The sequence below is a fragment of the Dermacentor silvarum genome, chromosome 10, assembly GCF_013339745.2.
Source record: "Dermacentor silvarum isolate Dsil-2018 chromosome 10, BIME_Dsil_1.4, whole genome shotgun sequence".
Classification (NCBI taxonomy): domain Eukaryota; kingdom Metazoa; phylum Arthropoda; class Arachnida; order Ixodida; family Ixodidae; genus Dermacentor; species Dermacentor silvarum.
Window position 1 is genome coordinate 50214920 of NC_051163.1, and position 26760 is coordinate 50241679.

General features: G+C 45.0%; 3 protein-coding genes across 8 annotated transcripts in view; 1 reads left to right on the plus strand and 2 right to left on the minus strand.

The window, feature by feature from the left end:
* The window catches only part of LOC119431222 (TNF receptor-associated factor 3), a 276207-nt gene extending 264257 nt beyond the window's left edge, over positions 1-11950 (minus strand). Inside the window, exons 1-2 of one of the 6 annotated variants that reach the window (XR_007464129.1) lie at positions 11434-11924; positions 2715-3871 (exon numbers count right to left, since the gene is read on the minus strand). Coding sequence is in view for 5 of the 6 variants with exons in the window: in XM_037698702.2 (XP_037554630.1) it covers positions 2717-3871; positions 11434-11727 (1449 nt within the window). In the remaining variant the exon portion in view is untranslated. Of the gene's footprint in view, positions 1-2540; positions 3872-11433 lie in introns of those variants that run through there. The other 5 variants (XM_049657819.1, XM_049657822.1, XM_037698702.2 and 2 more) reach the window with 5 other exon arrangements.
* A 2166-nt stretch (positions 11951-14116) lies between these two features.
* Positions 14117-16637, minus strand: LOC125941017 (TNF receptor-associated factor 6-like). The gene is made up of 2 exons (XM_049657896.1): positions 16197-16637; positions 14117-14464 (listed from the first exon to the last, which is right to left on the minus strand). Exons 1-2 carry the CDS (start codon positions 16575-16577, stop codon positions 14117-14119), a joined length of 729 nt encoding a protein of 242 aa, XP_049513853.1. The 5' UTR covers positions 16578-16637.
* Positions 16576-26364, plus strand: LOC119431524 (uncharacterized). Its single transcript, XM_037699007.2, has 3 exons — positions 16576-16595; positions 21528-21888; positions 25502-26364. Exons 1-3 carry the CDS (start codon positions 16576-16578, stop codon positions 26105-26107), a joined length of 987 nt encoding a protein of 328 aa, XP_037554935.1. The 3' UTR covers positions 26108-26364.
* Positions 26365-26760: the final 396 nt, after the last annotated feature.

Here is a 26760-nt window from a genome sequence, read left to right on the forward strand (position 1 = left end):
GGTCAGTACAATAATTCTTCTGTACAGTGCAAGTCAAACAAATGCAGGTATACAAAACGTTAAATTTTCAGTGTAAGTTCTACAATCTATACCATCTTCGATTTTAAGATCAAACGGATAGTGGAATAAGGAAGAAAGAAAGAAAAAACAAAGACGTGAAGCTTTACGAAAGATGGCAAGGAAAATAACGATAGCACAGTTATCAAAGGGGCAAATAATGAAACGGAACCTAAATTAAGCATTGAACGTTGAAAATCGGTATGACAAACAAATTAACTGTCCTAAATGAGCAGTTTACTGAAATTTCCTACTGAACAAAGAAATCTGTGCCGATGCCCCTGCATGCATAGGTACTCTTACGCACAGGCAGGTTTTTCTATGAGTGAGATAAATTCAGATAATGATTCGATGTTGGTGATAGAAGCGTCAAGTGGTTCCATTCTGCTATTGCGAGCGTGATGAAAAATTACTAACGTGTCATTTTTACATACGTATTCTGTGGGTGTATTCGATCCTGGAAAAATGAAATGTATTTGGAGGTATCTATCCCTATATTATTTTTTAGCCGTTGAAACAAGAATTTTAAGCGAGCGTGTTTCGCTATTGTGGATAGTGTTCGCAAGCCGGACGGGTTAAAAGATTTGGCGAGTCTGTACGTTTATAGTTGTTATTGATCAACCTCACAGCTTTTCTTTGTACTGATTCTAGCTTGCTTATGTTAGTCAGTGCATGTCGAAACCAGACTGTGTTAGCGTATTCGAGAACGGCCTTACAAATGATGTGTAGGTTAGCAGCTTCGTTGAAGTGGTTGCGTGCGCCAGGCTTCGTTTTAAGAACTTAATTTTATAAACTTAAGTTGCAAACATTCGCTGTTAAAGCACGATGTCCGAAAAACTTACAGCGGCCAAATATGTGCGTGATAGCATTAACAGGGCAAGCATGAAACTTTCGCGCCAATGCAGCAAATTTCTTATGGAGTTGTCTCTAAGAATGGCATCTGTTATTAGGTCGAACATTTATGAAACGCCGGAAGACTTAAGTGCCTATAAGTTGTAAACAAAATGCAAGATTCAGTAAACTTCCCCTGCGAAAAAGCCTGCCAAACTGCTCTCAAAGGTAGCTGCAACGGCCCTTCAATCGCGCTAGGCAGTGAGCCAGCAAACAGTGCCTACTACTTCCGTAGGGTGGATAGCTCGGTTACACAGCTTCGCCGTCTTTAATTATTCAAGTTTGCCAAATTGACATGCTCCTGCTAAGGTTCGTACTGAGCTTTACCTATATGGTGCGAAAGATGAAAACCGTGACGTGATTTCGTGTCTGCTCGCCACTGCACGTGTAATCGCAAACGTGTGTGGAAAAAGTGACCCACTCACCTACCTCGGGCAACCGTCTGTAGGTGGCAAGCTGTCGGCGTTCGCTGTGGTTAAAGTGTTTAAAAACCACGCACACATGCACACTGATACTTGAAGTTGGATGTGCAATACTGAAAACATTCCTGATGTTGCTGCTGCTACCTTTTCAGGGTGTTTGCTTGACCTCGTAGGCCCGCAGACGCACCAGGGCCATACTTCGTCTGATGAGATGCAGGACAATAGTTGGATTGTCAAACAGATGGTATCGTAATAGCGGACGAAAGCTAAATGCCGCGTACACTCGTTTCTGTGCGTGTTATAAACAAGCAGGCGTTAAGGATTAATCCGCACGTCCATATTTTCTGCTTCAGCTGGTTTGGTCCTTACGGTGAGAAATGCCTGCAATAACTGAAAGCGGTAAAATAAAATAGGACACCCCAAGTTTACCGCAGGACCAGCAGAAGAGCGCCAAGTTCAACTATAAGCCTTACCAAGCAGAGATGGTCAAAACATTGTGAGCATGTATATAGGCTACCGCATTCGTTACCAGGCTGAGAAAACTCCTGTACATTAGTCCCGTCCGTTGCAACCTGCTTTCTCATAAAGATAAGCAGTGTTTTTTTACGTCTTGTCGGGCCTTTGGGCAGACGTGCAGTAGAATTACGAAGCTGCCTATACGAAGATGCTGAACGCACGTTCGTCACCATCATCAACTCTATTCTGGTCTAACCGAATGTGGTCTGGTCTGGAATCTATTCTGGTCTAACCGAAGTATCTAAACGAAAGATTTCGCGTTCAGGACGTTATTTCCTCCAGCGCCAATTATCTCAGCAACCGATTTGCTATAACAGTACGTGGTGTGATTGCGTGTGATATTAGACTTTTGAATACACCGTTTATCGACGACGGAGTGCAAAGGGCTTGCCGAAAATTGCGTTTAAAATCATAGGCGAAGGCCTGAGCACTGCGAAGAGTAACTTTGTTCGGGCATTTCTGATACAGGGCAACGCGCAGTAATACAGCGTAGTATGTAACACGAACGTCACCTTGAAATTGATCTCTTTAGCACGGCATTAACACAGGGAATAGTATAGAGGCGAACGCCATAAGGTTAGAAACCTGCAGGAGGAGAACAAAGAGCACAATAACGAGGCACACAAGCTGTAGGTGCAGAATAAGGAAACAACAAAATGAAAAGCCTGTAAGTCTTAAAACAAGAGGTAGACATTTGCAACGCACAGAAAATTTCAAGAAAGAAATTTCGCAGCACTCAATAAATTTAGAAGAAAGGACATCAAAAATTCGCTAAGCTCATGTCACACACATGGGAAGTGGCAAGGAGGATTCAGAAATTCAACGCACATTCAGTGCTGACGAGCATTAGGTGCTCCTGTGACCCCACCGGCACTTTCTTTATCGTCGAGCTCGATCCGGAATATCATCTTTCCCTCTGGGAAGGAATCCTTATTTTTCAGTGAATCACTGTCTATCCTGAATGCGAGGTGAAAGTGTACGAATCCTGGTTGATCCTGCTTGCAGTTACAAGGCTCGTTAAAGGCAGGCAACAAAGAAAATAGCGGTAGTTTAAGATTGACCACCTTCACGCGCCAAACAGGCGGCAAACACCTAGAGTCCTCCAGCATCCCGTAAAACTTGATTCGCACAATGACATCAAAAGTAGAACCACAGTTTTGCTTCCAGACGGCAAGCGTAAAGTAGGTATCCCTCATGTGCAACACCGTAATCTCAGCAAACTGTTTTGTGTCTCCCTGCCACTGAAGGATTTCGTCACAGTTTTCCAGGATCAGGAAATAAATCACGCTCCCAATTTCTCTAATCCGCGCGGGTGTCGTAGACAGCGCACTGATTAAACGCTGAGTGCGGCCGCTCGAAGGGTTACAATAAGCAATGACACGGCTGGAATCAGGATGCGGGGAAGCTTGCCGCAAGTGTTCCAGCGCGCTGAGTGACAGGTAGGTGAAGTGTTCCAACTTTCGAAGTATCAGCGCCTTTTCCGAGCGCAACGACAGCGACGACGACGTGCTGGCTTCGGCTGCCGGATTCGGCTGGTGCGGAACGGTCGATGTAATCACGGCGGCGATTTGAGCCATCTCATCCTTTAAATGCTGCTCGGATGCTCCGAGCTCGCGAGTGACCTCAGCGAACCTGGCTTCCTGGTTTCTGACCTGTTCTGTAAGCTCGTTCAACTGACTCTGAATCACTGGATGCAGCTGGTCGTGGTTGGCGTCCCCCAACATTGCCTTGAAGTCTTCAAGAGCAGCACTCACGTCTTCAATGGTTAGTGCTGTATGCTGCGAGCACGGGTACTCTGTGATCGCGGAAGAAAGAGCGGCAGTGCATCCGGCCACGTAGTGCGTTGGCAGGTCGCTGTGCCGGACTCCCTCACCGCATCGCAAACATTCCACGATGTGAAATGCGCATTCCTTGTCGTAGTGCTCCAGCATACGGTCCATGGTGCCCGTGCACTCGCAGCCGTGCGCTTCGTTCCAGCAATGTACCTTAATAGCAAAACAAACCAAAAACAAGAAAAAAACATCAAAAACAAACAATACAATTTTTTATAAGACAGATTTTTTTTTTTTTACTAAAGGCTCGTTGCATCGCTGTCTCTAACATTTACAACGCACATTTGCATGAAGTCAGGTGCTAAGCAACGAATACGCGCGATTCTATGGCTAAGTAAATATGCTAAACACATTATAGGTTTTACAAGCCAATACCACGATCTTATTGTGAGGCACGCCGTAGGGAGCTACTCCGGGATAATTTGAACCACCTGGGGTTCCTTTACGCGCTCCTAAATCTAAGTACACGGGTGTTTTCGCATCTCTCCCCGATCGAAATCCGGCCGCCGTGGCCAGGATAATATGCTCAAAATCACACAGCAGTATCTGTCGCTGTCTAAACAATAAGGAGGCATCAAACATGAATGTTAGATCCATGTCAATCACTTAATTATGCTTCTAAAAAACAAAATAGCCATTCTTACACAAAAAGCAGGCCTGGTCACCGGAATCGAGGAAAAAAGGCACCATATTTCAACTATTCCTTCAGGTCCTAACCAGAAGCGTAGCCATGTGGCTGATGGGGCTTCAGCCCCCATCAGCCACATGGCTGATGGTATAAATACTGGTGAAAATACTGGTATTTGGTGAAATAAATACTGGTGCAAATACTGGTATGGTGAAAATACTGGTATTTCCAGAGGGCTTCTTCGCGTGTGAGCTGATTGTGGAGATACATATCTGAAGAACCATTTGGAAAGTTGCCCCAGTAATGCCTCGTATTTAAGCCCAGATGTACAAAACCAAATTATAGAAAATTGTGGTGGTGAAATTATCACAGAAAGGCTAGATGCAAAAGTAAACACTGCAGGCTGCTTCTCCGTACTTGCTGACGAAACGACGTATATTGCTGGAATCGAACAGCTTACTGTTTGTCCAAGGTGCCTAAACAAGTATGCCATCGACATCGAAGAAATGTTTTAAAGTTTTAGCACTGGCCAGGCAAGAGCTGTTGAATTACTACAACCGCTCATGGCATGACGGAATTGTTCCTCATCAATGGAAAATAAGTCGGCTTGTACCGCTACTAAAACCAGGAAAGTCGCCTTTTGACCTGACATCATATCGCCCTATTGCCCTGGCAAGTTGCGTAGGAAAAGTAATGGAAAATATTATCCTTACACGCCTAGAATGGTACCTTGAACGCCACAATATATACCCTCACTCAATGACAGGCTTTCGGCGAGGCATGTCTTCAATAGACAATGTTATCGACCTGACAACGTACATACAGCAACAAAAATGCCTCAAGCGCATATCAGTGACGCTCTTTCTTGATGTGAAAGGGGCGTACGATAATGTCACACATGAAGCGATCCTTGAGTCATTGGAGACTGTCGGAATCGGTGGCCCTTTGTTTCAATGCATCAGAGACTATTTGACCAGAAGGTCCTTCTATGTGCAGACCGAAAATGGCCCCTCTGCCAACTATTATACCTACGGCGGTGTCCCACAGGGCGGGGTATTGAGCCCTATTCTCTTTAACTAGCTATGATTGGCCTTGCTGAACTATTACCCAAGACAAGACACCTGTCGATCTACGCCGACGATATTTGTCTTTGGTCTTCTGCGGTGACTCGTCTTCAAGTGCGCGCAAGAATTCAGCGGGCAGCCACCCTAACTTGTTCGTATCTCAGAAAACAAGGCCTTACTATCTCCATCGAAAAATGTGCGCTCATTGCGTTTACGCGCAAACCCATGACACCCTACCCTGTTTCTCTCAATGGCCAGTCTATTACATACCAGAGGTCTCACCGCTTCTTAGGTGTGATTATTGACAGGAACCTTTCATGGAGCCCCCACTGCATCTACCTTAAGCGGAGACTAATTTCGATTATACATATAATGAAGTTCCTGTGTGGAAAAACTTGGGGAACGTCGGTGCGGTCTATGCTGCAGCTGTACAGAACACTGTTTCTGGGATTTTTTCGATACAGCTTGCTGGTTTTAGCGAACACATGCAAAACAAATATTCGTACCCTCCAAAGTTTGCAAGGCCAGGCTCTGCGGACATGTCTTGGACTTCCACGATGCGCCTCGACTCATGCAACAATCGTGATTGCTAGAGACTACTTGATTACAACATACATTACAGTTGACAACCTCAGAGCGCACATTCGACACCTTGCATCACATTGCTGCTTTGCCGGCACAAAGACCTCAGGCCACGTTTTCGAAACTTGTTGCGACACATCGAGGCTGCCTTCCATCGGGATTTACACCAGCAGCAAGACCACTGTCACCCCCTTGGTGTCTACGACAGCCACAAGTACACCTCACGATTCCGGGAATTACGAAAAAGCTCCGTCATTCCAGGGTTGCTCTACGACAGTTGACATTGTCATTGCTCAACGATGCATATGCATTAAGAACGCAGGTTTACACCGATGGATCTGTCTCAGCCACCAGCTCCACAGGCGCTTTTATCATCCCGACCTTACAAGTCACAAGCAAGTCCAAAGTGTCCCACATAACGACTTCTACGGCAACAGAACTTGCCGCCCTACGTGCTGCTGTTAATTACATCGCAGAAACACCACCTCGAAAGTGGGTAATTTTTTGTGACTCCAAGGCAGCCCTTCAGAGTCTGCAGTCAGCATTACGACGCAAGACACATGAACAACTGGTGTTTGAGACCAGCGAGGTTCTCCACCGAGCCCTCATGAACGGACATGACATCATCTTTCAATGGCTGCCGGGGCACTGTGGCATCGTCGGTAATGACCTTGCCGATGATGCCGCCCGGTCAGCCCATAAGGAAACCCTAACTGTTCCTATACCCTTATCAAGGACAGATGCTGCGAGGGGTCTTCGTTTACCCTCGCTCAAACCGAGACAGAAACGTCATCGAGCAGCCCGATTTGTACGAACTGTCATCTCCACCGGCTGGATCCTACACTGAGGCTACAAATTCCACCGAACTTACCCCGCGTGATGCAACTTTACTTTGCCGCCTGCGGTTAGGGGTGGCTTTTACGAAAGCGTACTCATTCCTTCTGGGCATGTCCGACACACCAATCTGTGACTCGTGCAAATGTGAGGAGACGGTGGAACACGTGTTGTGTTTTGTCATCTTTATGAGACCGAACGCGACATTCTCCGGAGTGTGTTAAACAAATTAGACAGGAGACCGTTTTCAGAGACAAAGATTCTTGGACCGTGGCCCCACGCGTCGCAGGCTCACAAAGCGACGCGAGCATTGTTAAATTCATGAAGTCGACTGGCCTCAGTGACCGACTGTGAAGTGTTGGACAACTGCACATGTTCATACTGCGAGTACTTCTTCCCTCTCTCTCCTTTCTTTTCATCCCTTTAATCCCCTTCCCCCGTGTAGGGTAGCAAACCGGACGTGCGTCTGGTTGACCTCCCTGCCTTTCCTTTCTTCTTTTTCCTCCTCCTCCTTAGCACTGGAATAGATGCACTCTCTCATTGCGACTGGAGGTTCATTGTAAATCTGTACAAACTGCTGAAGATTGTAGTCGCCCTTCCAGTGACCACTGCCAGCGCAGAGATATTTTGAAACATGAGATTACTGAAAAACTACTTGCGCTCTACAATGTCTGAGGAACGCATGGTTAGGCTGGCGCTTCTATATGCCTACAGAAACGTCGGCATCAACGTGTGCAAAGTCATTGACCGCTTCGCTAAACTTCTCCGCCGAGTGAAGTTTGTACTTTGGATAGCGAAGCCGCAAAAATCAATGCAACTAAAAAGCTGTGTTCCTTCAGGTTCACAAGCTCGTAATTATGAAAAAGGATGACTGTTCATTAGCTTTTAAAACCACAGAAATTTTCGTCATTTATTGTAACCGTTAGCATCATGATCAAAATTATCATGCGAATACGAAACTTACGAGGACATTATTAGCCGATTTTGACCGACCTTGCTCATTGAAAGCCCGGACCACGCAGCGCTTCCCAGCAAACACACTCGCATATTGGGTAGTTTAACTTGCCGCATCATGTGTGGCTTTCGTTTGTCCTTTTCTTTCGTTTTTAGCTACCTGATTTTACTTCTTTTTTGAAACGAAGCAATAACGTTCTTTCATTTTGGGTGCAGAATAATTGCTGCCGCTGTGCAGGCAGTTAAAATACACATTTTCGTACTGATTTCGGCATCTTCCTCTATTATTCTACCCATATAGAGCAGGATGGTCCAACTACATATCACGATTTCTGCGATCATAGTTTTGTTCTTGCCGGGATCGTCTGTCTTTCTATGCGTTAAGTTTACTATCCGTGACTGCGCAACATGTTTATTTGTCTTGTTTGACGCATCATATACAGTGACGTGCGTTTGCTTAGATGCGTAGATTTATTGGTGACTTATACGTATATTTGAATATCTTATTGCGAGATTTTGTGTATACAAGCAGTGAACTATTTTTCCAGCGAAGTGTCACCCTTTATCAAGTTGTACCTTCGCATTTGTATATTGCATTCTATCTTCGCATTTCTAACGTATATGTTGCAGAACTCCTGCTTTTTTTAATATGTATTCACTGTTACCCGCCGTGGTTGCTCAGTGGCTATGGTGTTGGGCTGCTGAGCACGAGGTCGCGGGATCGAATCCCGGCCACGGCGGCCGCATTTCGATGGGGGCGAAATGCGATAACACCCGTGTACTTAGATTTAGGTGCACTTTAAAGAACCCCAGGTGGTCCAAATTTCCGGAGTCCCCCACTACGGCGTGCGTCATAATCAGATCGTGCTTCTGGCACGTAAAGCCCCATAATTTAATTTTTTTACTCTCTGTTGCGACTATAATTTCAGTGCAATTACTCACAATACACGACCGGTAACAGCTGATCCTGCTCAATCCATTGCAACGAAGGACAGCACCATTGGCCGTTGCATATGTACAAACAAGGTTCTTGAATGACATAGATTCATTAAACTATTTGTCCTCAATTTGTTAATATCATGGCCTTTACGTTTTTCATATCAGCTGCATGCACTGCTTTGCTGGTTTCGAACTGATATAGGTTTGAAGTTCGCGTGTTATGTTCTTTACTTATTAGACACGAAAATGCGGAATCATCGATATCAGTTATTTCAGCCACAATTTTTGGGACATAGTAATATACTCTTTTATGAAAAAATACAAATCTACTTGTCATGACAGTGCGTAGCGTTGAATAATTCGTTTGCAGCATCTAATATACAATGGCATTGGCAATGGCAATGCAGTTATTATTCATAGATTTGATCCCTCGAGAAATTCTGTAAGGATGAGGCCGCGCTGCAAGGTGAGCCCCCCCCCCCCCCCCCCCCCTTTCGAACAAAATGTCCGGCTACGCCACTGGTCCTAACTCACCTGCGGCGACACCAGAATTCTTGTGCACTGGAAACCGCCATCATGTTTTCGCTTTATACCTTCATCCTCAAGTAAATGCGCCCACCCACAGGGCCAAGGTAGCTGTTATAGGGGGTTGGTTGTGGAAAACTAAAGTCTGTAGCGGTTGAGGAAAAATGTCTTAAAGGGGCCCTAAACCCCTGCTCGGGCTTGGTGAAATAACATAGTCCGCGGTTAGAATACGCTGCTGTGAACATCTCAGCCAAGTTTTTCTATATCGTACGTGGTGCGTGGAATTCGTAAGCGGAGTGCGAAGTCACCTTTCACTCAAACGCTCTCCTTTCAATAGAAGCCAAGATGCTCGCTCCTTTCTGGGGCTTTATTTCGTAATAAAGCGCATCCCAATACGCGGCTTCTATTGGTAGCTGCGCTCGGCTACGTAGCGTAGATATCGCGGCCGCCGCGGGGTGCCGCCACCAGTCCACTGGCTTAAGCGCACTGCGGCTGGCTGAAGACAACCGCGTTCGGCTTACGCTTAGCGCGTCGTAGGCACCAAAATCGGAAGTCGTGGCGTCTACATTAGCATCCAAAATGAAATTTGAAATGCGCGCCCCAGCGGCATTTAGAAGGCGGAGCGTTGTCTCTGCCGTAATCTTCGCAATGCAAGGCATTGATGAAGGAACAGGAGCACAGCAGCGGCTGTGTTTGATTGCCAATAACTCTGCTTCTGCTGAACAAAATAAAGTGTAAAGTACTTCTTGCGGCAAAGTATTCCTGAAATAGCCTATTTTCCCTTCAAATACCATTCTCCACTTCGATAAAAAGTTGTTCAGGGTGCCTTTAAAGTAAGAACTTGAAGAAAATGTAATGCCGGAATCAACGCCATTGTTCATAAGAATGATCAGTGAATTTGTCCTTGTGATGTACCCAACTTTTTTGATGTTTCAGTGCGAAGGTAAAGAGAACAAGTATGGTGTTTGAAGAGAAAGTAATTATTTCTCACTAAATCAGGAGGACCTATTTCTCTTTGAATATAGCGTTTAAACGACATTAGGTTTTCTCTAATTTATCGCACGAGCAATAACAATAGAAAGGAGATACGGCACTCTCTCCACTGCTCGCTGGACAGATGCGGCCATGTACCCGAATGGAGAGGGCATGGTAATCAGCGTGGCCGGGACACAGACAGCAGGAACTGGTATCCGCCTCCGTTCGTACGCAGAACGTCGCCGCAGCAGAAGAGGTCGCCATTGCCCTCGCCATCTCGGCATCGAGACAAAACGAAGAACTATATATATTCTTACAGACTGTCAGTCAGCATGTCGAGCCTACGCGAACAGCCATCTACATAAAATAGCATGCGATATTCTTAATCGCCTCAACGAAATACCCCACACCACGATAATTTGGACACCGGGACACGAAGGCGTCAGCGGAAACCATCGTGCACACACGATAGCCCGAGCTCACTGCAATCGGGTACTGTAAGAGACGCCAGAAGACCCAAGTCCAGAAACAATACACACTTACTACGATATACTTCAGCACTACCGCCTTTCGAGAAGAACGATGCCGCCACCGCAACCATCGCTCACCAGAGCTGAAGCCACGACCTGGAGGCAACTCCAGACCAACACCTATCCTCACCCCACCCTTTATCAGCCCCTTTGTCCTTTCTATACAGAGCGAGCTTCCTTCTACCATACCACATGGGCATGCCAAAATATCCCATATAACTCCCTAAACCGAAACGCAACGCACGAGCAGTGGGAGATGGTGCTGACCAGCTCGGCACTGGAGGATCAGCGAAAGCTAATCGCCAGAGCCGAAAGTGCTACCAACTCCGCTGGGGCCCTAGACTTAAGGCTCCACCCACCACGGAGATCGACGCTTCTTTGTCTCTCTCTCTCTCTCTCATTTCTCGCGGACTATCACACTAAGAAATAAATAAATATCGAGCATCAACAGAATATTGCACATCAGCCTAGAGCGAGTTTCTGTTGTTCTATTGTAGTAGTCTTGATAGACACTAAAAAAGAACATTTAGTCACGGTGAATTGATAGATAACAGTTCGGCATTACTAAAACGGGCACTCTTACCGTTAGGCATACATATATGCAGTAGTACTATTAATGCTAACGTAACAGCCCCCCCACCCCCTTTTCGAAAAGAGAACCCTAGAATTTTTTTTTCTTCTCACCTTCAAGGTGTTCAATTTCTTGGTAGGGAATTCATAAGTGAAGCAGTCCGCAACTTCGAATGGCTCTTGATCCAATGGGCACTGTCCAACGTCCCCTTCGCAACTGGCTGCGTGGCAAGATTGGCACAGAGCGTGCGCGCATGGCAGCAGCATCGTCCGTTTAGGGATCATTCGGCAGAGGCCGCATGCACGTGTATTCGGCACCTTGTCGACGAACCGCGTCGGCCGCCAGTTGACGCCGGCGACGTCGTGGTCGCGAAAACGGTGCACCCGTCCTGTTTCATGATCCGGCATGGCGGTGTCTTCAGGGGCGAATCCTACGCTCGCACAAGAGCGCAGTGGCTTATTCGCCGAGCTTATCGCTGCGCCGTGACCTGATGCCCTTTGTCAAAAGTACAAACAAGGACAGATAAAATGAGCCCTGCGCACGCTATTGCGTACCATGCCGTGCCATTTTCGCACGTTGACCTTGGCAACGCGGCCAGGAACAAGTGCGTCGTTGTCGCAGGCGGCAGCCGTTCCAAATATCTACCGCGGATTCAACAGCAGCAGTCGCATAGACACGGGGCTTGTTTCATTATCACGTGCCGCTGTCCCAAAATCTAAAATGGTTAAGCAACTGAGACAAGACGGGAAAAACTAATGATTCCTTGTCGTCAGCGAGCATATTGCACGTAGTGAAGAAATCTTCCATATATATAACAGGGAAAGAAGCAAGCAAATAAACGAACGGCACCTAAAAAATTTGCCGCGTATCTGCGTGCTTCGCTGCAAATGTCGTCGAAAGACGATAGTCTTCTGCCGGCCGTACTACATGAGTGCTGGTCTGATCCGCGGCCACCCGTGATGCTGTTCTCGTACCATTTCCGTCCTGGCATGAAGGTTTGTTTGAACAGATTTCATTTTACCGCATTATTTCATCAAGCGGCCATTTATGTTTTGCCCTGCCTCAGACAGCGCTTCCTTTATGTTGAATCGACCGCATCTGGCTGGCATTGATAAAATTGAGGAAGCGCTGCGTGAGACATGGACGCCATCTGGCAATACATCGGGAAACATGAGCTTGTGCAGAGGGTTTCCTTCCTCCATGGCAGAGGGCGCTCGTCGGCGCGCAGTCGGGGAACGTCGTTCGTCGGCGCGCATAGCATGGCATTTTCAGCGCAGCTTAAGAAACTAGGGTCTTTAGAGTTACGTATCTATGTATTTTCTATTAAAGGAACACACCTCCTAATACTTACCTAGTGATGTTGTGCCTCAGATATGCGTATTATTTACTTTGTGATCGATAACATTCACAAGTATGAATAGCCGTACCAGTTTAAGTAGTGTGGGCGGTAAGCAAGTGGTCCAACTTTGGCCGGGTGGCTGAATCGGGTGACAGACAGACAACAGACAGACAGACAGACAGACAGACAGACAGAATTTTCAGCGTTTAAGTTCCCCAAGAAAGACTATCGTCTTTAAAAACGAAGAAGGCAGTAGTCGTCTTTGTAAATGTCCTTTAGCCCGATGTGCGAATCAGTGACAGCGATAGCGAAGTTTAGCACACCGCTTCAGAACCTCGGACGGTGTTCGAAATAGACGCAGTTTGGTAGCATTGGCGCAGCCCGCAGAAGAGAGTCCAGCTGGGCAGAGGCAACAGCGCCGTGGCAGATTCCAGGGGTCTGGCAACGCTCGCATGATGAAAGACGCCGCCAGGTGGAGTTGCAGGCGTCGCACGTCGATTGTGCACGAGATGAGACCGATGAGAAACCATTTAGCGCCAAGATTTTTTTTTTTAATGCGAAGCATTTTTTGGCGAACATTTGCTACTTTGACAGTATCCATCAATCTATCTATCTATCTAGCCGCCTACGACTTTGTGCCCTCATGGTCGTTTCGTTAACTTGGTATGTACCAAAATTGGCGTACTATGACAGGAGTATATGACGAACATAAATGATATGTCATGACATGCGTGTCATGTAGGTCGTGAAACAGCCGCCTACGACTTGGTGGTCTCATGATCGTTTCGCTAACTTGGTAGGTAGCAAAATTGGTATACTATGACAGGAGTGTATGACGAACATGAGTGATAGGTCATGACATAAATGTCATGAAATGCGTGTCATGTAGGTCATGACAATGACCCAGCGAAAAAGATTAACACTCAAAAAATCACTGAAATAGGTTCGGACGTGGACACTAAGTGAAGGAAACACTAAAGGATGCTGGTAGACGTCGTAGTTATGACTGTGACTGAGCAAAAACGTCAATGACTCAGCGAAAAAACATTAACACTCAAAAACCACTGAAATGGGTTCGGACGTCGGTACTAAGTGAAGGAAACACTAAAGGATGGTGGTAGAAGTCATAGTCACGAGTATGACTAAGGCTTTCGCCCTAAGGTCTCCTAGGTGTAGCTAAAGGGACTCCTCAGGACTCATGACATGAATGTCTTGAAGTGCCTGTCATGTAGATCATGAACGAGCCGCCTACGTCTTGGTGCTTTCATGGTTATTTCATTAACTTGGTAGGCTCCCCCGCCCACTGCTTCGCATAACATCGATTCCCACAGGGCATGGGATCTGCTGGCTTTTTTCCACGAGCTCGTTGCGGTCTCGACTAATCACCGAAGTTATGCTTTCCGACATTTGATGCATCTTGCTTTTCAAATCACGCTCATATACTTCGAACATTCTGCTCATTTCCAGCAACTGCAGGCTTTGGCTTCTGGACTGTTGGAACAGTTCGTTACTCGACTCCGATTCTGTAGCTCGGCGTACGAGTCCCTGATATTTACTTTCAACTCGGCCAATGATGCATTCAGTTCGTGAACTGTCAAGTGACTGTCGTGTGGTGTCGGCTGTTTTGTACCAGCGGGGACGGTGCAACTGCTCAGGCAATGTGCCGGCAGGTTCCGCTGAAGGATTCGTTCTTCGCAGTGCCGACATTCTACCGCGTGGAAGATGCAGTCTTTCTCATAGTGACGTAGCACAGATTCCACGGTGTCCGTGAACCCACACCCTTGCGCTTCGTTCCACCAGTGAGCCTGAAAACGAAACACGAAAAAGAAATTGCAGCACGTGTATGCGCAAACGTTCCAGTCGTACATGAAAAACAGCGTCAGCGACTAATAAGATACTGTTAAGTATGATGCCCAGGTCTGACCGAAGTGTTCCACTACACTAGTTGCCTCAAAGCAGCGCCTCGGGCAGTCCTGGAGTGCCATGTAAAGATAATCAAAAGTCCCACCGACTATTTTGCTCACTGAAAACGAGATGTTCTCAAAGGGCAAGCAACTTCCAGCGGATCTTTCACTCTACTTAAATGATAACCCAATAGACATAGTCAGCAATTTTAAATCTTTAAGTGTGATATTCACTGAGCGCATATGCTCTGGGACATGCAGACCGATTTTACGGTAACAAGGCTGTCACGAATGACAGGTTTACTTTATAGGAATAGAGATGTACAACCCACGAACTCTAGGATGTTACTGTATCGACGAGGGTGGCGATGTGGGCTTGTTGGTTGGTCATCATGTGAGGGTATTTGGATAGCGCAGCAAAACATGGACACGAGAATAAACGAAGACGAAGACAAGCGTTACTATATCGCTCACTTTTTCTTTCTGACATGCAATACTGCTTTCTTGTATGGGGCAATAAAACGTTAACAAATATAGGAAAATTCTTTCGTGCCCAAAATAAGATAATCAGAGTTATATCTAATGTTCCATGGTACACTGCTGTGGCTCCTCTAACAAAAAAAGTATGGTTTAATCTCTATGCAAAACTTTTATGACTATTGCCTCAGCAAAACATTAAGAGAAAAACGGCATCACTTCTCTAATCTAACTTGCCTTGCGAAACTTACATTACCAATACACATATACAATACAAGCAATGGGTGTGCTGGAATGGGCCACTAAACAATGGAGAGCTGATGCTCAAAAGTACAATCCCAAAACTGTTAAATTGCTTTAATGATCATGATATTGTGTTGAAAAATCTCACCGCACTAGAACTTAAGCGTGTTTTTTCATAGTTTGGCAATTCTTTTGTGTCGTTCTTTTTTTCTCTATCTAAACGTTTTTGTTCAGTTGAACATGGCTCACAAACTTTCACTTTGCTTCAAAATTCTATAAGCCAGCATGCAAGTATATTTTTTTACTTTATATTTTTTTACTTTATATTTTATACCTGTACTAGTTGAGCAAGATGCTTGTACATGCATTATTTCTTTGTTACTTTTTTGCTTGCTGTGAACGGTTGCTGCTCAAACGTACGGGGTGAGAACCCGTCAAGCTGCCTCATCGGCAGCTTTTTCTTTTCACCCCTCCATGTGCACTGGTACGTGAATGAAATGATTGATTGATTGAGATGGCGCTTTCGGTTCGTCCACTCATTTCTTGTCGCAGGATCTGGCGCGGTGCCCCAGCGGTGGTTCGGATGCCAGTCGGGGCGGCCGCGTTCCGATAATGAGGGAATGCAAAAACGACGTGTACGTTTATTAGGTGGACGTTAAGGAACCCCAAGAAGAAATAATGTGGAGGCCTCCGCTACAGAGGTCTACTACTCCGTGCTACTCCGTTACCGAGTAGGCAGTAGTGGCACGCGTCTTACTTTGGAACATTAAGTCACAGGACTTTATGGATGCAAGCAAAGAAGGCGCCAGCAGGTGATCAAACATGGCGGTACGCGCGATAGCGGGGGCAGAAGAATGTATAGTTTCATTCTAACTTGGCATTTATCTGGAACACTTCACAACCATTCTCTCACCTTCAAGCTGTTCGCTTTCTTCGCTGGCAAGCGGATCGTCTCGCATTCTTCTTCGCCGAAGGGCTCGCGATCCAAAGGGCACAAGCAGCCGCCATCTTGGACGCTGGCTCTCAGGCACAGCTCACACAGAAAGTGCGAACAGGGAAGCACGACCTTGCTCCTTGGAAACACGCCACACAGGCTGCAAATACGAGACTGCGGCACATTCTCAGCGAGCCGCGTCGATGTCCAGTTGACACCGACGGCGTCGTGGCCTACGATTCTGAGCAGCTTTGCGCGCCTTCCCTGGTCTGCCATGGCAACGTTCCGGCCATAGTGGCTGCTCTGACGGGCATGGGCGTGTGTCCGTTTCGCTGATGCCCGGTGTAAAGTCGAGATCATGGCTGCGAAAAGTGAACGGTGGGCTTATCTCGTTGTCCTGGTAATGACAGACGAGTTGGGTGTACCGGATTTTTTTTAGAAATCGCCTATAGCAGGTAGCATAATTATTATCATTGAGCTGGGTTATTCGATGAGGCGGACATTAGTAGCACGAGAAATCGAAACACATGTTCAGCTAATAACAAAAATTTAATAAGTAACTTCTTTGTTAATAACTTTACGACACATATTGCAATTTACGAATTGTAGCCGGGGAGCTTGTCCGGCTTTACACCCTTGGAATTTACACCCTTTACACCCTTGGAATTTACACCCTTGGAATGAATTTCCATAATGACACCAGTTTGAAATCATTATCATCAGCCTATATTTATGTCCACTGCAGGACGAAGGCCTCTCCCTGTGATCTCCAATTACCCCTGTCTTGCGCTAACTGATTCCAACATTCGCCTGCCAATTTCCCAACTTCATCACCACACCTATTTTTCTGCCATCCTCGACTGCGCTTCCATGCTGTAACTCTAATGGTCCACCTGTTATCCATCCTACGCATTACATGGCCTGCCCAGCTCCATTTTTCCCGCTTAATGTTAACTAGATTATCGGCTATCCCCGTTTGTTCTCTGATCCACACCGCTCTCTTCCTGTCTCTTAACGTTAGGCCGAACATTTTTCGTTCTATCGCTCTTTCTGCGGTCCTTAACTTGTTCTAGAGCTTCTTTGTTAACCTCCAAGTTTCTGCCCCATATGTTAGCACCGGTAGAATGCAGTGATTGTACACTTTTCTTTTCAACGACAGTGGTAAGCTCCCAGTCAGGATATGGTAGTGCCTGCCGTAAAAATGCACTGTTGTTCCACTTACTTTCTTGCCAAAATGCTGTTTTATACATTGAAGCAGAAAAGCAACTGGAACGTCCATGCATTTCGTCCCACACTTTAGGAAATAATATCTCGAAACTGGTGTCATCCTGCAAATTTATTTCAAGTGGATACGTCTTGCAAACTCACGGGCTACAATTCGTAAATTGCAATATCTGTCATAAAGTAATTAACTAAGAAGTTCATTAGTCAATTTTTGGTATTTATTAAATATGTGGTTCGATTTCTTGTGCTACTAATGTCCACCTCTTTGAATAACCCAGCTCAACGATAAGAATTATGCTACCTAACACGGGCGATTTGAAATATTCCGTAACACTTAAAATTGAACACCCTGTTTACTATACCATCGCTATAAATGTACACGAGTAAATAAAGTCGCTCACATTTCGTAGGTGACGCTGCGCCATTTCGCTCGTTGACACCGCATGTAGTACATGTTTTGGCCTCAGAGTTAATTAATCGCTAGGGGAGACCTTCAAAACGAGCCATCGAGTCGGAAAAGGCCTCGTCCGCAATAGTATTGCTCGTTCTGGCCTCCGAAATACATGCACAGACGCTACCAATCTCAGAGTCTGTGTGGAGCCCATAGCCTTTCACTAAGTGCCTTGCACTAGCTGTTGCTGTTTGAGCCACTTCGCTCAAGGTCGTCTGTCTTCCGAGAAGCTGCTGCTCAAACCACTTATCTGTACTATGTTTTGCTGAAACGCGTTGCATTTTTTTTTTAAACCTTCGATACCGTTCCGAAGTGGCTTGCATTTCTTCTGCACTTCTGAACGCTTGTTCTTGTTTGCCCGAATTTCGAGTGCCATTCCACACTCTAGGCCAGTGTGCGTTTCTTGTGCGTGTGTTTGTATAAATGTAACGATAATAGCGTACTTCCTACCATACGGGAGTTATTTCCCTGCAATAAAAATCCCCCTCCCCCACGGCCTCTCGCGCGTCCGAAGAAGGCGCGTTTGCTCTACATATATGGTGATTGTAAAGGAGAAAAGAGACGCCTACTTCTGCAGCCCTTAAGCGAGCACGGCGCAGAACGCGCGTTTGTTCTCCGCCGTGCGTTCACTCCCCGTGAAAGACTGCGCCCCTCGCGCCCTTTCACTCGCACATACAGCGTTCGGCGCGCGGCGACGATTTCATCTCCAAATGACGTCATACGGAACCTCACGGCGACGGCGACGGCGACGGCGACGGCGACGCCGACGGCGACGGCGACGCCGACGGCAGAAATCTGCTTTTGAGTGTCCATATAATTGCTATCGCAATAAAAACTTAGTTTCCTTCCACTCTGTGAAGAAAAATAACCAGCGAAGCTGTATTGGGATGACTATTGGGATAACTACATTGATTTGTATAGTTATCGCTATATTGATTGAATAAAGACACATACACGTAACTTCGTGGTTGTTAACGTCTTTTTATTTTCTTTCATTCGTTACCACAGTGACCATAGCTTTGTGCTCGCTGTGGTGGACCGGCAAACCATTCCAATGCCGGATCACTCGAAAGCAGTTGGAGAATAGCAATTTTGTGCGCAATGCACATAATTGCGACCACAGATTTGGCATCGCATCGACAGAGAAATTTTCCCCCTGCGCGCCGGCGGCGCTCCTTCACTTCCGATTTGAGGGGCTGAAAACGAAAATGAAACGTCATAGTCTACCTACCAATCGTTGTGCCTGTTTTTTTTTTTTTTTCTTCCGACAGTAGTCATCGCCCTAGCGACGTTATGATTGGACTTGCTACGGGCAGGACGCGCGTAGTTCGTAAACTATAACGTTTTATTTTATTTTTCAGCCCCTCCTTTAGGGAGCGAAGGAGCGCCGCCTGCGCAAAGGTGGTATGGGGTACGGGGAAATTTTCTCTGTCTATGAGACTCGATAGACGGACGCAAAATTTTGCAGAACCTAGCCATATACAGCTTCGCTGCAAAAATAAGTTGCTAGATAAGTGAATGGTTACGCTCGGCTACCAGATGTGCATTGCTTCACTGGCACGATTTCGCAAATCCTAAAGGAGGTGGTTGCGAAGTTTTCTTGACGCTGTTATTACTGTATTATAACAGAAATATAACCACATTTTAAATATTATAACAATTATTTATTGTTTTTCTTGGTACTTTAAAACAATGCACTTCTATACGACCACACTCGCCTAACCTTAAAATTGTGGTCTGATTTTTGTTCCCCCCTATGCAATGCCCCTTGTGGGCCCTTAGGGTATCTAAATAAATAAATAAATAAATAAATAAATAAATAAATAAATAAATAAATAAAACTTCCCTCCCCGGGACCATAACAAACGTCCCTACAGCACTGTCTTTTCCAGTTGCCCGTAGAGGGTGAGTGCAATTACTTGGGGGAAAAGCCGGCAAGCAAAAATAATACGGCAGCCTTCATTGTAGTAGAATGCTGTTGTCGGAACAAATGAATTCATAGCCGAAGAAACCACCGAAGGTCTTGTTGTTGTTGTTGTTATTATTGTTGTTGTTGTTGTTGTTGTTGTTCTTGCTCTTGTGCTTAATATCCCCATTCAAAAAATTACCTGGAGCGGAATTTTTACCCTATCAGGCGGTTAGCGAATTCAGTCCATGGAAAATTTAGTTTCACCACCTTTTTTGCTCCTTCAGCGTTGTAATTGGCATGCAGCAGCAAAACGAATTTCCAATCTAAAAATTTTCAATGAGTCTCAATGAGCTCCACGCCTTCACACTCGAAAATGTTTCAAGTGTGGAACGTCGACTATGCGACACGCGAGAAAGCGCTTGCAAAAAAAGCAAGTCACTTCAGAAATTTCAGTGACTGGTTCATTTGTTGATATTATGAATGTTGCCAACCTTTATTGCCGCCATTTCACCTCAATCGTAAAATGAGTATACTCGAATAACATGAAGAACTGAACAAATAAATATCCATAAATGCATGAAATGAAGATTTAGCGTCGACATGCCTGAATCAACGAGTGATATAATGGTCGTAGTTGACCCTTGGTACAGCGTGCACAAAGCTGTAAAATCGAATAACAATGACAAATTGAAGATAACGATCAAATATTGAAAAGATAAATCAACCAGAAATGTCGGAAAGCATTAAGGCGGTTGCAGTACGAATACAGAAACAATGAACTACCAATTTCTCTCGAAAGCTTACTTTCCAAGACAACACAATAAGAGGACTCACCTTTAGACTACACTGTAAAATAATTTACACCCTTACAAATAAATAAGGAAGTAAATCGGTCTATAACTCACTCTCTTGCACCCTTTTGGGCTCAAGGCTGTAAGTTATACTCCAATTTACACTCTTATTCACCTTTAAGGGCGTAAATTACGTTACAGTATACATGCTAACGTTTCAGTGAACACGTAGGAAGCCTGCTTTACGTCTCTTTTCACAAACACACCGGTGCATGCGTATCAATTCCGGAGCACAGGTACAATCAAAAGCGCGTTAAAATTTACACGACGCATTCAAGACATTAATAGTTTCTGAGGCATTTTATTGACGAGCGCAATTGCAGGCTAAGCTCTTGAAAGGGCAAATCATGCGATTTCTGAAACGGAAATAAAAATGAACAAACACCACAAGATTTCGAACTCCGGAACTACTACATGCTTACGATTCCTTTAGCTCGGCCGCAAGGACGGATAACAGAGTACCGTAGATATTCATTTTAGAGAGCACTAGCGCAGCGGACAAGTGAACCTGTTTTCTGCCAGCCATATTTATAAGTATTGTTGTACAAAAAGCTTCTGAATGCACATATGCGCGATTTCAATTACCACTATTTCATATTGTATCTCATATCACACAACATGTACAGGTTGTGATAAGGAATTGACAGGGGCGATAAGATCCGCGTTTCCTGGGCACACACAAAAAAAAATCAGTGGTGGGGGAAGTCATTTTATACGGGCCTTGTACTGCAAGTGTAAAACACGTCCACAAACAATTGTGCGGGTCACTTGCACATGTGACGGTGACGTCATTGACAATCAGTCAGTAAACAGCAATGGCGATAGAATGTTATTTCATTGCTATACTTACTGCATTCCCGCGATAATCCGGTCAGCATATTGAAACCGCTGGTAGTTTCGCTGTCCGTGCAAGAGTCGCCGTTGACAAACGGTGAACCAGCATGTCGTGCGCCAGGCGTGAAGCACTGCACCAGTTTAGCAACCACGCAGTCATGGGCGTCAACTGGAGGCCGACTGCGTCTCGTCGAAGAAGTGGCGCGTGAGCACGTCTGCGAACACTGTCACGTGATTCCGCAGAGAACAGTATTGCTTCCCTGCAAGCATGCCTTTTGCGATCTCTGCTGCGAAGCGAACTCGTCAGAGGGCGGGAGTGTCTGTCCCATTGACCAGCAGTCTTGCGTGAAAGACGAACTCCAGACGATAGTGCTTCCAGCAAAAATAGCGAACGACTTGAAGGTGAGTGACGAACCACCGTATTGCTCCTGCAGTTATCCTCCTGTTTCTTTTGTTTGCTTGCTTTTTTTTATTGTTTTTAAAGCGAAGCTTTCCTTGCATACCATACTATGCTTGGCGTGGCTGCTGGGTCAGTAAATATCTCGATTAATACGTGTTTGTACATAATTAAGAAAGTGACACGTGCACCAAATGCAAGTACTAGCGAACAGGCTTATATTACAACCCTTGCATGGTCGATCGGCAAAGCAGTGGCAGTAGGCGCACCTCTGTTCTGCGTAACAAAAACAAAATTTCTACATAATAAATGAACATACAATCAGGGCTCACAAGTCCTCCTAATGAACAGCGACCTCTGAACGGAAATTGTACTCAACAGATCCCTTGATTTGCTTGATTTTCTTAGACTTAGCCATGTGGTATGTGCGCGCATTTTTGTCCAATCTACCAGAATCAGTATGTACCCACAGTGACAGAAGAGGCGCAGACTCCATAAATGTATTTAGACATGTGTCACTGTACTCTGTGCATAGACCTGTCACCTGCCATTCTTTCGTCGACTGGTACCATACACCGCTCTTGCCTTCGTGGTATCGCTGAATAAACATATGACACTGTGCAACCTCCTAATTTGTTGTTCGAATTTCCGCGTGCCTTATGAGCGGTTTATTGCATATGCATCGATATTGCACGAGAATCAAGTTGTGACCTGGTGGATGAACGTAAACGTCTCGCGAGATTTCATTTTGCATAGAATCAAAGAATGTGGTTGGCGCGAATGGTCGATAACAGTTTATTTCTCTTATGCAGAAAAATATTCTTAGTAGGGGTGTGTTTGTCTCGTCTGATTACACAGCTTCTAATTCGGACTTGATGTTCGTGCCACAGACGGAGGCACCACTCTAATTGTTTCGATATGTCGAATTGTTGTGACATTGTTGTGACATGGAATTCGTTGTAAATTGTAATATTGTTTGTTATTACATATCCTTGTACTATTATGACGTATTGTAGCATGTTATCTTGCAGTATGTATTTTATGTTGTTATGGTAGTGTTGTCCAGATTACGTTACAAATGTAACCCACTCTATCTAGGCCCTATGAGGGCCTCAGTGTATTCGAATAAATAAATAAATAAATAAATAAATAAATAAATAAATAAATAAATAAATAAATAAATAAATAAATAAATAAATAAATAAATAAATAAATAAATAATGCATAACCATACGGAGTGTCGCCATTTGTAATGTAATACATTATGTAGCCACTTCCCTAAAGCTTGACTGTGCGTGGGATCTGCATATCTTTTTTTTTTCGATTTCTGAAAGGCAATAGTTCAGCTGAGCAGTCGCCTCAGCCATGATCTCCAGGGATTTAAAATAGCAGAAGTGCGAGAAGCAATTCAGAAACGTTTGAAAACTCTGAGAAAGGGAAGTGGAAGCAAGAAATGGTGAGAAACGTTTGTCAATACAGCAATAATAATCAAACTTGTTCCGACCTTTGCTATACTGTTTTCCAGACTTTAAAATAACCTTGAGCGCTCTCCTTAGAAAATCTCTCCTAAACTTTTAAAACACAACGAAATAGTCGAATTTTAGACAACTATTTTCTATAGAGTAACAAATAAACAGCGTGCCACTGTTAATGCTGAAACGACAGAGCTCTCACGTATGCTGCTTTTATCAGCTGCATTAACTTTACTATATTGTTCGGCGCTAATGTGCGCTGTTTACAGAAGGTTACATTCCTTCAAATCGTGCGAAGTTATTCTCGGTGAAAATGGAGATTATTAGAATATTGGGCGTGTTTTTATTCCTTTGCATTCGGTTTATACTGAAAACATCGTACCTTACGTATGACCACGAATCTCCTATTTTGACGAGTCGTCAAAATCCCACGTAGAGTCAGAGAGACACGAATAGAAACTCTAGCGATTGCAGCTGTATTTTGTGACATCATGCGAAAGCAAGGCGAGCAAATCTGTCATCAAATTGCTTCTATTGTCCGAGTGGTGTGTGAATGGAGATCAGATGGGAAGTAAGTCTTATCTCCTTTGTACCTAGTTATCAGTCTTCCAGATAAAGCAATTGGTTTTGTTTAGTAATGCCATTGTCTAGATAAACAGCTATGGCGGACTGCATGAATGTAAAAATTCTAGATTAGGTCGTTCTTGTGTATCCCCTCTCCTAGTTGCGTCAAAATCAACTTTTCATTACGGCAACTTTTTACAGATGTGCATATTTTCGTACTTAAACATGCTAGCCATTTAATGACCTCAGATGCCAAATGGAAGTTGTGTTGGTGAATGTGCAGCAAAGGTGCCACTGCTTCTTAGAATACATGTTTCGCTCTCGTGTTATGACCAATTCCTCTGAAAGAGGGACAACCAATCTTTTTCCATAGGTTAGGCATTATAAAACATAACACAGACTGAACTTAGAAAGTAGCTATAAGGGCACACGACATCTGAACTGCAAAAGATAGTTTAAAATCTGTGACGTCAAACTAACGTACTACGCTGGGGCTTTGGCACGTAATTCAGAAAATGCAGCTTCGACCTTTATTATTTTCATTCAACGGAAAAAAAATCATAAATAATTGAGTTCGTAACATAGGTGGAATAATGTTTCTTGCAAAGACCACTAGTCTGTAATCGGATGTGACATTGTCGGTGTGCAGAATATCTATGGAGGTTTAACCAACACAGGCATGACAGGTGGCACATGGGTTTCTATATACTCTCTTTCTACAGCGGCTGCAAACGTCTTTCTGGTTCCTTATGCTAACCACATCGGAGCTGACTCTTCATTATACATTTCTTCTCTAGCAACGATTACTGTTGCCAAGCCTTTACTTGAACCACTAGATTGTTTTCAAAACAATACAAACAATCTAGAATAAAAGATGTAATCTATCCGTAATCAGCAGTGCCGTCAAAATCCCACATAGAGTAAGAGAGCCGCGCAAGGTAAATTGTCATGCTTTCCTAATTCGCGGAAGTGCTACAAAATTATGAAACCGTACTCACAAAAAGGATTTCGCTCCCGCAAGAACCGTATTTGAGTGGCACTATTTGGAACTCCAACAGAAAAGTGAAAAACCACTGCTCTTACGAAGAAGTATCTTGGTCGAAACGTCGGTTTGCGGCTGAGGCTTTCGTTGCTCGGACACTGCTGATCATTTTCACAAACTGAGTGGTATACAGCGCTAACACAGATAGTTTATTCAAATGGGCACGGATAGAGCCTTGTAACATTTGTAACGCCCGGATATTACCTTGAACATTTCTTTGCACCCATTTTTTCTTTCGCGGCTACGCGGTAGCGAACTGGATATATACTGTGGTTAGCCACCAAGTCTTCCCCTTCTGCTGTAATCAATGAGCAATAAAAGAAGTGAAAGCGTGTTGCCTCAGCGGAGCCATTGCAAATCGTAAAGATAAAACCTACTATCCAACTTCCCACAAATGCTGACAGACCGAGGTGCCGTGTTTCCCTCTAGGGATAAAGCACTGCACTTACATCACTAGGCTTAGTCGAAGATCCTTGAGTCGGGAAGCATTTGCGAGTAAGGGTATCCACTAGACACCTTATTTTCTTGCTTTTTTTTTAGGCTCACTGCTGGAATGAAAACAAAGGTTGCGAGTTCGTGGGCGCCTTGGAAACTCTCCTGCAACACTATGAAGAAGAATGCACGTTCCACTCCTTTCAGTGTGCTGTAAGCGGAGCGACCATTTTGCACAGAGACCTGCCAGCCCACTCTAAAGCCGGATGCGTCGCTTCAGGTGCCGAAGCATCCTTCGCGAACTTGAACCTGACGACCGCTCAAGACATCGTACTCTCTGCCGAAGACATCAAAGACACTGTGGAGAAACAAAAGAAGCAACTCGACGACCTCCGCGAACGTCTCGCTAGAAAGCAAGATCGGATAAATAACCTCGGCGAAATGTCTGCGAAGCAAGAGCGCAAGATGCAAGAACTGGAACGCCAGCAAGCAGACAGTGGACGCCAACCAAAGGGCGGCTTCTCCCGTGCCGTGCGCAACGTCGTCCGTCGAAGCTTCCGGGAAGTCCGCCGCGCCGTTTCAAGTCGGCAGCAGACGCCGAGGGAGTCCGAATCGGTAGAGCATCTCGTCGGGAGAGTCGCGAGTGAAGGAAAAGAGTGTTCGTGGCAATACGAAAGTTCGTTGCAAAATGATGCACAGGTGCCCCAAAGTTAACCGTTCTCGTGAAGTCCTTCTGGCGCAAGTGCACAATACTAAGGCGGTTAGACTTGCACACGCTACAGGAAAAAAGTGAACGATTTCAATTACCTGATTCGAAAATCTATTTGATCACAGTTACGAATTACTTCCTCACAAATGTAACTGAGCAATTACTATAAAGTAATCGACTACATTTGCTTTACTTTCCTGCCAACATTTATCACAGGCAGTAAATAAAGGGTTCTGGCCGGGCTCTTTCAGCGCGTCCTCTGCAGCCCTTCACATGCTGTTTGTCTTTACCTAATTTCTTTTAAAATTTTTCGTCGGTCATCGCCTATAGTTTTCTCCTGAAAGCAACCGCAGCAGCATTGAAAACGTTGTCGATTGGTGCTCTGGAGAGAAGGGCCATGTTGTAACGTACGAACACCATACGCACAAGATTGTCTTTAGTCAATACCACGACAGCTTGCGGCCGGGTCCTTCACGAAGCGCAGTGCTTCAATGTCTCTGGGACTCGGAACAGGCGCTCTCGCTAGAGCCGATTAAACGCCGCAAAAATTGTCCGTAGGAAATTTGCTGGCATCAATGTACCAAGTGCCCATTGCTATCGAGCCATAACAGCGTCGGTTCACCAGCGAAAGTCTCGTGTAACAATATTTTGGAAATGC

Excerpts from the sequence above, each read along its gene's own strand:
- LOC125941017 (XM_049657896.1), bottom strand. The coding sequence starts at position 16,577 with ATGATCTCGACTTTACACCGGGCATCAGCGAAACGGACACACGCCCAT. Across the intron at positions 14,465-16,196 it reads AGAAAGCGAACAGCTTGAAG|GCTCACTGGTGGAACGAAGC; the intron begins GTGAGAGAATGG and ends TTTCGTTTTCAG.
- LOC119431524 (XM_037699007.2), top strand. The coding sequence starts at position 16,576 with ATGGCTGCGAAAAGTGAACG. Across the intron at positions 16,596-21,527 it reads ATGGCTGCGAAAAGTGAACG|CATATTGAAACCGCTGGTAG; the intron begins GTGGGCTTATCT and ends TAATCCGGTCAG. Across the intron at positions 21,889-25,501 it reads AAATAGCGAACGACTTGAAG|GCTCACTGCTGGAATGAAAA; the intron begins GTGAGTGACGAA and ends CTTTTTTTTTAG.